At 41.0% G+C, this 13,285-nt stretch overlaps 1 protein-coding gene across 2 annotated transcripts; it reads left to right on the forward strand.

Moving 5' to 3' along the window:
- Window positions 1-240: 240 nt before the first annotated feature.
- On the forward strand, window positions 241-12,269 carry st8sia3 (ST8 alpha-N-acetyl-neuraminide alpha-2,8-sialyltransferase 3). 2 transcript variants are annotated; one of them, XM_010887658.3, is made up of 5 exons: window positions 241-772; window positions 1,861-1,923; window positions 3,038-3,160; window positions 4,055-4,612; window positions 7,598-12,269. In XM_010887658.3, the coding sequence occupies exons 1-5, from the start codon at window positions 609-611 to the stop codon at window positions 7,878-7,880; spliced, it is 1,191 nt and encodes a 396-aa protein (XP_010885960.1). In that variant the 5' UTR covers window positions 241-608; the 3' UTR covers window positions 7,881-12,269. The 2 variants fall into 2 exon arrangements, with proteins under 2 accessions (XP_010885960.1, XP_010885961.1); XM_010887659.3 differs by lacking the exon at window positions 1,861-1,923.
- Window positions 12,270-13,285: the final 1,016 nt, after the last annotated feature.

Genomic DNA, 13,285 nt, shown 5'->3' on the forward strand with positions numbered 1-13,285 from the left:
TATAAATTAATGAACTGATAACCTGTAACTGTAACCTACAGTATATATCCGGGAAATAAACAGCCAGGATCACATCTTTAGAAAGCAGAAAGCTGAAATAAAGATGTTGGCTGAACAGGACATAGGCTAATCCTTGCTTTGCAAAGCCGCATGTTAGTAACTCCTTTTTTGGAAGCCTCGGGAGACTCCACCTCAACACCGGCGGGTATCTATCGTTTGTATATCCTATTTATAATTTCGGTAATGGGTTAGCCGCTCCTTTAAGCATCGGTTAGGGTTCATTAATTAGATTCGAAATGCATGCATCTCGCGCCATTATACGCAAAGCATCTATTTCTGCAGCCAGGGAACGGAATGGCACCGGGAGTATGAGATCCAGTCCGAGCCATGAGACAGAAACATACCTATAAAACAAGAACCGGCTGCCATTTCAGAGGCTGCCTGCCACTCTCGCTTTTCATCTTCTCCCTCAGCTGACTACTTGTGAACTACAATATGTCATGTCAGCGGACCGCGTATTCCTAAACATGTCGCTGCTTTTCTCCTCCGCTCAATGCGCAACATAGCTTTCCTTGCCGTTGCTGAGACGGGAATGTCAACACTGCAAGATGGTCCGCATAGCGAGCGTGCTGGGTTTGGTTATGTTCAGTGTGGCTCTGCTCATACTCTCTCTGATCAGCTACGTGTCAATAAAGAAAGACTTTCTCTTCACTACCCCAAAATATGCAAATTCAGGGGGGCCTCGGATGTACATGTTTCATGCAGGATTTCGGTAAGTATTACGAAAAGATCTCGCAATGGAAACGAGTGCTATGTGCATAGCCTGCGGTGCTTGGGTTGAGAGAATTACATTAGCATAGCCTACATGTACACCGTTCTTATCAACATGTAGACAGCTAGTGTGTTTTAAATCAGTATAACATTGTGTGTGGGGGGGGGGGGGGGGCACGGTCACTTAAAACATTATTAGGTGCCAGGGTGATGTTTTAGGCAAATACAGTATAGGCTAATATAGGTCAAAAACTAAAAGGCCTGTGCTGTCACCGGGAAAATGTTACGCCTCCATTGGTTTTCTCTCATCATATTCTGTTATATCAATAGTCAACACATCCATATTTCCCACTGTTATTGATTAAGTGGGTCACCGGCTGTCGTGTTTCTTATACAACCTGAAATCAAGTCGAATCTCTGCCGCAATGAATGAATAGCCTAACCTACAACAACAAGCCTGCCCACCGGTCGAAAAAGGGAGCATCATTTAATCCCCGGTTGGTCAGAAACAAGAAGCACAGCGCATGTTCTAACACTCGTGCTGGTTCTGAGCGCTTCGCCGCCAGCCTGGTCCCTCCGTTATGAAGCACTGCTCAAGAGGTCGTGAACGTGCAGCTGTGACGCCATAGCTGTGTTCTCTGGCTCGAGGGAGCTGTCCTTGGTTCTGATTTACACGTGGCGGTAGATTCATTTCCACCCAGTAATCATTCCCCCCTTTGTTGCAGCCAAGGTTATGTGGAGAGGAAGGGTGGGAGCCATTTTGCAGAAGCACAGAGAAACTCATTTCAGGGGACAGATGTCTAGCCAACAATACCTGCATTTTTTTCATTTTCTTATTGTTTTGATTTGTGTTAGGCCACTAAATTCTATTTGGTCTCTGTACTTTTTACAACTGGCTAGATTAAGTGTATATTGTGTTGCGTCATAAATTGCACATAATTCCCTAAATATTTTGCTCAGTTCTGATTATTGCCCCAGTATTTACTTAGAACAATAGCTCAAGTAACAGAACAACATGTCATATACTGTCTATGAAGGGGTATTTTCACATCCTGCGGTATCATAACACTCCATGTTTTATCCCCACAGTCATGGTCCAATCCCTTCACAAGTGCGATACCATCAGGACGTCATTCAGCCTATTGACATCAGGTAGCCTAATGGTTAAAAAAGCCAATAACAAGCACTGCAAACCTTTCAGAGTGTTCCCAGCTGAAACCCCACCCCCTATTACTGTATATAGAGCATCAGGAGGAGGGAAATTGGGCGTCATTTGAGACAGCACTGGGCAGTGTGTGCATGATGCTGCCCTGCCGCTTAACAATAACTGGCAGTGTTTGCTAGCTGGCTTACATGTTATTGCTGTTGCTTAACGTGTTAACTGCATCCACATGCTCGTCCAAACTGTAGCAGGCAGGCATCTTATGCTTTTCACAATACATTCTGAGCAATAAAATAACATTTCCAAAGGGGTTCTACGGCTGTCACTGTAGGAGAACCTTTTAAAGTTTTGGGTAGAACCCCTTTCGAGTTTGTTATGTTCTCAGGAACAAAAATAAATACTTTTTTTGTCCTAGTAGGGGAAGCCCTTTAAGTTCTATCTAGAACCCTCCATGTAGAACTGTGAATTAATGAACGTTATTCTTAGAGGGTTGTTCTATGGGCTAAATTGAGGAGAGGGTAGGGAAGTGGAATGGAGGACAGGATGTTAAGCAGAGGGTGGAGTAGAGCAAAGGAAGGTGGAGAATCAAGTTGGAGATGAAAGGAGAGGATCGTGATGTGGAAGAGATAGGCAGGTGGACTAGAGGTAGGTGAAGAGACATGCTTCAAACAGCTTACTTACAGAACCAATTGGGTTGGCCTTTCTTCCCCCTCTAACAGACACAACACAATGTTCAGTGGTTGTCTCTGTCAACAAGAGGTTGGTTCCTCATGCACTACGTAGACTAGGGCTTCTCAACCGTGTTCCTGGAGATCTACCCTCCTGTAGGTTTAACTCCTACCCGGTTCCTGGAGATCTACCCTCTTGTAGGTCTTAACTCCAACCATTATTAAGCACATCTGATTCTAATAACTAGCTAGATGTAGATCTACATCAGGTTAGCCACAACTAGGGTCAGAGTGCCAACAGGGCAGTAGTTATTCAAGTACAGGTTTTGGGCAGCCCTGACAGACTAACTCCAGAATATTCTTTTTACTATTTTCTTCTACCTTTTTTTCTGTCTTGCAATCTGGTCCGATGCATGTGTCTGTTTCTATCCCACAGGTCTCAGCTGGCTTTGAAGTACCTGGACCCAGCCTTCACCCCTTTGACCAATGCCCTGACCGAGGGCCTGCAGGAGAACGCCTCCAAATGGAAATATAACAGAACCGCTTTTACAGAACAGAGGTGAAGCAGCCTTTGCAGGACACAAGAATCACTTTTAGTTTTAATAAAATGTTTGTCACATTTGAGAGTGATCAGATTACTTAGACCCATGCGCTGTTTTAGATCCCACCGCAAAGCATTCAGTGTTTCCGATCAAAGGGGTTTAGAGGTTACCAGGCTTACTTGGGGTTCTCAGTGATGCAAGGGTTGGGGTCCTACCATCACATAGTCAATGTGGGCAGTTCTTTAAGGGGCTGTACATTTTATTTCCCACAATGTTTATTTGTTTGGTCTAACCGGGATCTACAGACGCAACTACTGGTATTGGTTGCTTGTGATATTGGAGTTGTGCTTTTTACTTCAAAACTACAGAGGGTTTATGTAAAAGTGAATATGAGGAATGAAGGGTAAAAAGCTACCTTAAAAATGTGTTAATAAAGTCAGATTTTGGATTGGCAACTTTGAGTTAAGGAAGTTAAGAACACGGTACATTCAGCGCCTTCAGAAAGTATTCAGACACTTTTGCTTTCTCCACATTGTGTTGTGTTACTGACATAATTTATAATTAATTAGTTATAATTTTTTACCATTAATTAATTTAATGGTCTGTAACGTGACAAAATGCGAAGAAAGTGAAGCGGTCAAAATACTTTACGAAACGCTGTACTATAAAATAATATGTTCAGATTTTAAAAGATGAAGTTATACATTTCCCCAGATCCATAGGCTTGGTTCTGGCTGACAAATCACGCTGCAATACAGGAGTGTTTGTTTTGTTTGAGCATATGTATTTTTGCTAACACGTGAAACTGAATGGGCTCTAGTCACAATACCTCCAACTACATAGGAAATAGGATGCAATTTAGAACAGTAAAAAAGCTTCCCCCAAATGTCTGACATCTCCATCTCCTCCAGAAAAGAGATCTCTCGGTATATCAACGTCGCCCACAACTTCACCCTGACTCGGAGCAGCGTCCGCGTGGGCCAGCTGATGCACTACGACTACTCCAGCCACAAGTACGTGTTCTCCATTGGCGAGAACTTCAAGTCCCTGCTCCCGGAGGCCTCTCCCATCGCCAACAAGCACTACAACGTCTGTGCTGTCGTGGGAAACAGCGGCATCCTCACGGGGAGTCGATGCGGCCCGGAGATAGAGAAGTTTGACTTTGTCTTCCGCTGCAACTTCGCTCCCACGGAGGTCTTCCGTCGAGACGTGGGACGGAGGACCAACCTCACGACCTTCAACCCCAGTATCCTGGAAAAGTATTACAACAACCTGTTGACGATTCAGGACAGGAACAACTTCTTCCTGAGTCTGAAGAAACTGGACGGCGCCATACTCTGGATCCCGGCATTTTTCTTCCACACCTCCGCCACAGTGACCAGGACGCTGGTGGACTTCTTTGTGGAGCATCGAGGACAGCTCAAGGTGCAGCTGGCATGGCCAGGCAACATCATGCACTACATCAACAGGTAAGACCGCTGGACATGTGACCGACAGAGAGGTGGTTTGATTGGTTGATGTTTGTTGTCCTTCAAAGGGGAAATTTACGTCTGGACACGAAACGCAACGGGAACATTTAAAATATATCTAAATATCTACACAGTGTTTTAGATCCACTATGAGCCACAGCAACAGCCTTGGCCTAAAATCAAGTATCTGGAACTTTTCTGGAGGGATGCAACAAAGTTATACAACACATAAGGTGGTGTTTTGGTGATGGTGGTAGAAAACAGTGTCGGGGTCTTACTCCAGTTTCTCTCGTAAGTCTTGAGTTGAGATCTGGTGGCTGAGATGGCCGTGTGTAGTGTGTAATGTCAACAGGTTCATCGGTCTTCGTTACCAAAGCTCCTGCCAAACTTGTCCCAACAGTCACCCCTCTTTTAAATTCTCCAGACATTTTCTTCCAAACCACAGTTGCCAAAATGATGGGCAGCTGGGCAACCATTCTAAACACGCCTCTAAGCGTGATGGGATGCATATATTTTTGGAAGCTAGGCCTGTAATCAATTCAATTTCAATTTGAGTCAATTCCAAAAGTACATCAAATTCTAATTTTTCCACATTGCAAAGTATAGTAGAGAAATGTAATGGAAGTGACTGCTTACTTTGTAGCCTTCATTTATTTGATTTATTTCATTAGATACCTGTCATATTTAATATTGGACATTACTACATTATTTCTTCTCAGAAATAGATTACAAAAACTAAAATATTTGAAGCCATTTTCTTTCAATATCATGCCAACATATTGTCTTTATACTTTCCAATCCTCTCAAAATTACAGAGACATGTATTATAAAGAAAGACATGTGTATCAAATAACAGGCCTGTATTTAACTACTCTGGTATGATCAGAAGCGTATTGAGCTGTACTGAGCCGTATGATATAGAGAGACGGATTTAGAAGAGGAAGGCTTTGGCTTACAAGGAGGGATCTGTCGCTGAATGGGTCTGGTACAGAAAGAGATGTATAAAGAGGGGCTTAACTCACTTTTGGCTCGCTGTTGCTTCCAGAAGAGACTGGCAAAGCGTCCCAACTATCAGCCTATTCCCAATATTGTGCACTGTGTTTGAGCAGAACCCTTGTCAAACGTAGTGCACTATGTAGGGAATGGGGTGCAATTTGGGACGCAAAGTGGTCCCACAGTAATCTCCCTTGATTCCATTAAAGTTACCTGCTCAGACAAAACTGTTCAATTTAAGAAGCTCAGTCCGCTTTAAGACACCTTACTGTCATTTGTGTATATTGATAAGCTCAGTCCGCCTTAGGACACCTAACTGTCATTTGTGTATATTGATAAGCTCAGTCCGCCATAAGACACCTAACTGTCTTTTTAGTGTATTGATATGCTCAGTCTGCCTTAAGACACCTTACTGTTGTTAGTGTATATTGATAAGCTCAGTCCGCCTTAAGAGACCTAACTGTTGTTTGTGTATATTGATAAGCTCAGTCCACCATAAGACACCTTACTGTCATTTGTGTATGTTGATAAGCTCAGTCCACCTTAAGACACCTAACTGTTATTTGGGTATATTGATAAGCTCAGTCCGCCATAAGACACCTTAATGTCATTTGGGTATATTGATAAGCTCAGTCCGCTTTAAGACACCTAACTGTCTATTGGGTGTATTGATATGCTCAGTCCGCCTTAAGACACCTTACTGTTGTTTGTGTATTTTGAGAAGCTCAGTCCGCCATAAGATACCTTACTATCATTTGTGTATGTTGATAAGCTCAGTCCGCCATAAGACACCTTACTGTCATTTGTGTATGTTGATAAGCTCAGTCATGCCATAAGATACCTTACTGTCATTTGTGTATGTTGATAAGCTCAGTCCACCTTAAGACACCTAACTGTTATTTGGGTATATTGATAAGCTCAGTCCGCCTTAAGACACCTAACTGTTATTTGGGTATATTGATCAACTCTGTCCGCCCTAAGACACCTAACTGTTATTTGGTTATATTGATAAGCTCAGTCCGCCTTAAGACACCTAACTGTTATTTGGTTATATTGATAAGCTCCCTCCGCCCTAAGACACCTAACTGTCTCTTGGGTGTATTGATATGCTCAGTCTGCCTTCTGACACCTAACTGTCCTTTGTATTTATTGATAAGCTCTGTCTGCCTTCAGACACCTAAATGTCTATTGGGTATATTGTCAAAGGGACAATTCAATCTTTCTACCAATGGGGAATATAATAAACTATCAGGGTTTTTAATAGTTTGGGAGAAAGTATAGATACACACACGCTTTCGTAAAATGTAACACACACACAAACACACACATTTTAAGTTTTGCTATCTTTACAGGTGATCCAGCAATCTATTGCCATTCACTTTTGCTCCTCAGAAGTAAAACAAGGACACGCCCACACTTTGTCATGGCTACATATGTTATCATTCTGTCATGGTTCCACCTATGTTATCATTTTATGTCATGGTTCTACCTATGTTATCGTTTTATGTCATGGCTCCATCTATGTTATCATTCTGTCATGGCTCTACCTATGTGATCGTTCTGTCATGGGCTCTACCTATGTGATCGTTCTGTCATGGCTCCATCTATGTTATTGTTCTGTCATGGCTCCACCTACGTTATCGTTCTGTCATGGCTCCATCTATGATATCATTCTGTCATGGCTCTACCTATGTGATCGTTCTGTCATGGGCTCTACCTATGTGATCGTTCTGTCATGGCTCCATCTATGTTATTGTTCTGTCATGGCTCCACCTACGTTATCGTTCTGTCATGGCTCCATCTATGTTATTGTTCTGTCATGGCTTATCGTTATCGTTATTCCCTGTGTCCCTAACCAACCTATAGATTAACCATGCCTGGTTATTTGACATAGATTCCTTCTTCTATTTTGTCTTTTTCTTCCTCGAATCTCGGAAGACCAAGCCTAAATCATCGTAACATGTCTGTCTGTTCTCTTGGTGTGTGTGTTAGATACTGGAAGACCAAGCAGTTGTCCCCCAAACGTCTGAGCACGGGGATCCTCATGTACACTCTGGCCTCGGCCATGTGTGAGGAGATCCACCTGTACGGCTTCTGGCCCTTCGGCTGGGACCCCAACACGGGCAAAGAGCTGCCCTACCACTACTACGACCGGAAGGGCACCAAGTTCACCACCAAGTGGCAGGAGTCTCACCAGCTGCCGGCAGAGTTCAAACTTCTTTATAAGATGCACACAGAGGGGCTCATCAAACTAACTCTGTCACACTGTGCCTAGACACTTTCGGACCGCCCTGACAGCACTAGGTCACTACCAGTCCAAAGGCTTTGTTAGTAAACTGGTCCTCTGAACAGTTGGAGAGCCAGCAACGTTACCAGTGTAAAGGTACAGTCTTTCTTTCAGTAAGTGTCAATGTGTCATAAGAAAGACGTTGTCTTTTTGGTGAGACAAAAGTAAAAGTTATTCTGGGTCGTTCAAATATTTTCTTTTTTTTGAGAAGTTTCCTTATACAACTTGGCCATGATGTCATTAAAGGACAGCACTGCAACCATTTTTGCGCACTGGGATAAGTCCACTAAAATCAACTGGCACTATTCCCAGCTATACTACTCTGACTATCTGATAGAGTTGTTTATCTTCCAGTCTGGCTGCTCAAGATGGCTGCCCAAAATGTCTGTTGATGTTGCTGCGCGCTAGTTCTACGCTTTGCCACAGCAAAATTACAAAAACACAACTAGAGCAACAAATACACAGTTGAATCAGCATCAAACCTATAACATCATCATTTGTACTTATATCAAAACTATGGTTTACTGACAGCACAACAGAGTTGACAGACATAGAAGGAAGACCCCAGTATTGATATTATAATGCACAGTATACTGCATATTTTGGTGCCAACTGGTTATGTTTTGAAAAAAGTAGTTATGGTGACAACCTACATCCTCTGCAGATTTACGTTTCTGTGGGACTTTTTTTCTATTATTCAGTACCTTTACTGAATCATGGAAATGGAATTTAACTGGCACTAGAAAATGCACGTACATTAAAGATGCATTCTGGATTTTTCAGTCACAGGTTGTGAAAGTGGCACTGTCCAGACAAAAATGGTGTACTGTTTCCTATATGTACCCCAAGTCATCAAAACCACTTACTTTCATATGTGGAAGTTCATGATCAACTGAGGTATTGAAGTGATGCTACTTATATATTATGCACATGCAAACAACATCCAGATCAGGATAGAAGGTTTAGAAATGTGGTTTGTCCCAGACAGCATCTTCAAGTCAAGGATTCCAACAGTAGTATTGGGACCAAATGTTTCCTAGCTGTTAGTCGATTTAGAGGGGCATATCATCATGTTTATTTACCTGTTCAGATGTTTTGAGGTGAGTGTGTACTACATTGTGTGTCCGTATCCTTTTCTGATGAATCACATTCGTTGTAAGTGATTGAGATTGTGACAAGGTTGACAAGTTTATTAAACTGCTTTTGGCGTTACTCTTATTGCAAACATTAACTGTAGTGTGAACTTGGAACGGGGTCTTGATGTGTAAGGCACAGGCAAGAATGGGTAACCAATGCTAATCGGATGAAAGTTACTTGTGTTATTTACCTGCAACAACGGCTTGGTAACCCCATTTATGTAATCCCTCCACTTGTACCTGTACATGCTGTATGTTCAGAAATATGTCCCTGGGCCTATTCGTCACTCCCCAGTGAACTTCACAGACAGGTTCCTGGGCTGCACCTGGATTTCACCCCAGTTCAGTGCCTCACTGGTCGTCCTGGAAACCCTGATGTCATCAGTCCAGTTAAAGTAAGAGGACACCATACATCCAATGCAAACCCTTATGTCAAATTCCAATGCCTTTCCAAGTTCAACAGTTTGTGTGTGTGTTTGTGTGTGTGTGTGTGTTAGCTGGTCACTATGTGTGTTGTAAGCTGCACAAATGTCTTGTCATTGTTAATAGTGTATTTCCCTCAAGGAAAGCATTCAGGATGGGACGAAGGGAGGGGTAGTGGGGGCCAATAGCTGTTACACTCTAGATCAGACTCACACAGGCTGTGATTAAACAGGCAGACCAATTCTGAACTGTTTTCACACTAATTGAGCTTTAGGCCAGTCACGTTAGGTATTTTCGTATCAGAGCTTTTACAGAACTAATTTGATTTATCGAAAGACCAAAGCAAAAAAACTAGAAACTAATGGGGCTGCAAAAATCTACATCGGAATTGGGCTGCCTGTGTGAACTCTATAGAATGGGAATCTCTGTTCTGCCGCTTCTAATTCTATGGATAGATACTGTACTTTTGGCCATGATGTGTACTTCTGAATTCCATAGGGCTGTATTTACACAGGCAGGTAAATAACAATATTTTTCCTACTAATTTTTAACCAATCACATCAGGTCTGATTACATCTTATTCAGACCCGATCCAATTGGTCAGAGGTGGCCAATCAGTGAAAGAATATTGGAATTGGCCCATCTGTGTAAACTTCTCAAAACTGTACATTTAATTTAGATTCAGATTTATTATTATATACAAACGAGAGTAAATGTAATTGAGAAAACTATTTTTGTAATCAAGACTGATTTCAAATAGCTATTTTTCTCGAGCGTCTTGGAGTTAATCTGGCATTTGTTTGTCTTTGTTGTTGAATGTTAACTGCCTCTTGTCTGTGGATAACTTACCTTAACATGTAATCAGATACTGTATATATATTGATATAAATATCTATTACATATCCATATTTTATTATACTGGTATGTCATCCTGAAACGATGTTAAAGACAAATCTGCCAAAAACTGTCACGTTTTAGTGGAGGATGATGGACAGTTGTTTTCTGGTGTGTTGAAGTTGACGATGAGAATTTGAATTCACCAAATATTACCCGTTTCCGTTATAACCATATCGTTTAGTTTCGGATCTATCTACGGATTGATCCGTTCTCACTGTCTTTAAACGCTATTCATTTTGTCAGTCTTGGCATGATGTCTGTTGTAGTCAAAGCCCCTGCAAAGCTAATTGCACAACACTCTTATTCAATGCTTCCTAAAAGGCACGGAGCTTTGGAGAGACCACTGAATAATTGTAGGGGCCTGTGACTTGAATGTACTGTATTTAAAAAGAAAAAATGGTTTAGGTTTCTGCTACGACGCCAATAGGCACAGCGATCTATTAAAAATCTAATCTAACTACCCACAAGGAACTCTTCTTTCCTAAAGCTACTGCTTGGCCCTGGCATATAGCAACTGAATAATGTGAAATTAAATAAATATTTATCCGCTTCTGAAACAAAATAAAAATAATATTACTTATTAAATAATTCGTAGAATAGCGTGTCAAAAATATATCATATCGTTAGAACCAGAATTATAGAGTAAAGTAAATGCCTCTGTGTTAGTTTAACTAGCGTATAATCTAGAGCCTAACATTGGGAATACAGTTTCTGTCCTTGCCCTTTCTCTTTCTCTGTCCTCCTCTTCATTCCCTCTGTTCCTCTCTCAGTGTCTCCCTCTGTTTATTCTCCAGACCTCTTTTGACTCTCACCACATGGCGTCCCATCCACAGTCCAACACACACAATCATTTAAGGCTGCTTCATTGACTTGCTTTTGGAATCAATTATTTTATATTCTGTCTGTCTTCCAGCCCTTGACTGAAGAGCTTTTAGATTCTGCCCAGAGCTTACCGGTTACGGGGTCTGTCCTTTTCTCTTTACTTGTCTCCTTCTAGGGTTTTGTTTGTCAGTGACTTGTATTCCCCTCCCTGAAGGGAGCTGATCTGGGCCCAGTTTTTCAAAACATTTAATTCAGATCTCCGTGGTCCTGTGTTGTGACATCCTTTCCCCTTTTAAATGTTTCCCATCTTCATTTCAGAAAGACACTGAAACACATTATTATCAATATATAAAAATGAAACAAAATGTATTAAACTGAAATAAATATATTATAAATAAATATAAATCGAGATGTATCTAATATATATCTATATAGATATATCCTCAACATTTTTTAGAATCTATTTCCCTCACTCTGTGTTGGACATAGAATTTGCTCAGCCATGTCATTTTGGGTGTTAGAAACATCTTTGAATATATTTAAAGAACACAGACATGATTGGCTGACAAGATGGTCAAGAGACCACCTCCATATACAAATGATGCAGTTAATCATTCGGTAAAAAGCACGTCGCACTAAAATGGTGGACATTCCAGTTTTTTCTTTAAACCGCTCTTACACAAAAAAGCCATCTTAATTTCCACCTTTGAGAATATAATATAAATAGAATTTATCAAATAATCAGATCATGTTTTTGACTGCACTGGGCATTATGATATCGCTATGACACGTTTGATCACTTCAAGTGTTTAATCCTACATAATGGTCTGGTCCATGCACAAACCAAGGGGAAAAGCCAATGTTTATATATTTCTCCTGTTACTTGAGAATGATAACACTTGACAACTTGGACAAAGTCATCGATTGTAAAATTGTGTGTAATTTGTCTTGATCTGTGTAAGTGGAGAATTCATTTTTTCCCACCTTTTTAATTTTCTAAATGTATTTTCTGTGTACCAGCCAGCACAAATCTCACTCACTGCATTACAACAATTTGCAATCAGTTTTAAATTCCGATTAAATATTTGTTGAAATTTCAGTTCCTTCGTCATTTTTGTAAGCAAAACAATGTGAAGTCAGTGGAAATATGCATACATTTGAAACCTTTTCTTTGGGATGTTTGGATCAATGTTTCACTACACTGTTAACGCTATAGGACACCAATGAAGAAAAAACTTAGACTGTAGAAACAACTGAATGAACTAAATGTGACTGGATTAATCATGAATCCAGGAGAAGGTAGACTCCTATACTCTGATCCTCTGAATGTAAAGCCACACCATTGGATTCTTGTGTTCTACACTTGGAATGCTCTGGTGAAGTGCAGATTTTTGTGTCAAATAAATTTCAGCTTCTTCAACTAAAGTGTGCAGTCATTTAGTTTATTTGTTTACATTTACAGCATTTCTTGAGCTGCATTTCTTTCTTCAATTATCATTTCAAATGTCTATGACCCAATAATGAAACCTTTATATGTAGTAAATCTAATAAAGGGTTTTAATGTTTCATTACCCCCCTAAATATTTTATTCCAAATTAGACTACAAATAGTCGATCAGAACTATTAGATGAAAGATATTAGACAGCACATAAGATTTCAAACATTAGTACAAAAGGCCTCGGTACAGGACCAAATGGATCATATTAAATGATGAGAGGATCATTGTATGGGATAATTTTCACAGTTGATCTGTCGTACTAGTGGTGTGGTAAAAGCGGAGCCCCACTGACCCAACACCACAAACCAAAAAGAAAAAAACACACACAGCACGGCACACGCCCTTTCACACGTTCTGACCCCTGACCTTTGACTCCCCCAGAGTGGTGATGGGTTGGAGGGCGCTGGCTGTGACATAACTTAGAGGGGTATTCAGATTAAAGAGACAGTTACTGAGACAGCTCAAAACACACCAATACAGACTCTCTCACACGTACATACACGCACCCACATATTGACAGCTACTGAGAGGACAGATCACAGAGCATCCAGACAAAGACACACGCACACAGAGAAAACCTCCAAACACGCCTTCACATTATAGTCAGTCACGATACA

The sequence above is a fragment of the Esox lucius genome, chromosome 23 (genome assembly GCF_011004845.1).
Source record: "Esox lucius isolate fEsoLuc1 chromosome 23, fEsoLuc1.pri, whole genome shotgun sequence".
Taxonomy (NCBI): domain Eukaryota; kingdom Metazoa; phylum Chordata; class Actinopteri; order Esociformes; family Esocidae; genus Esox; species Esox lucius.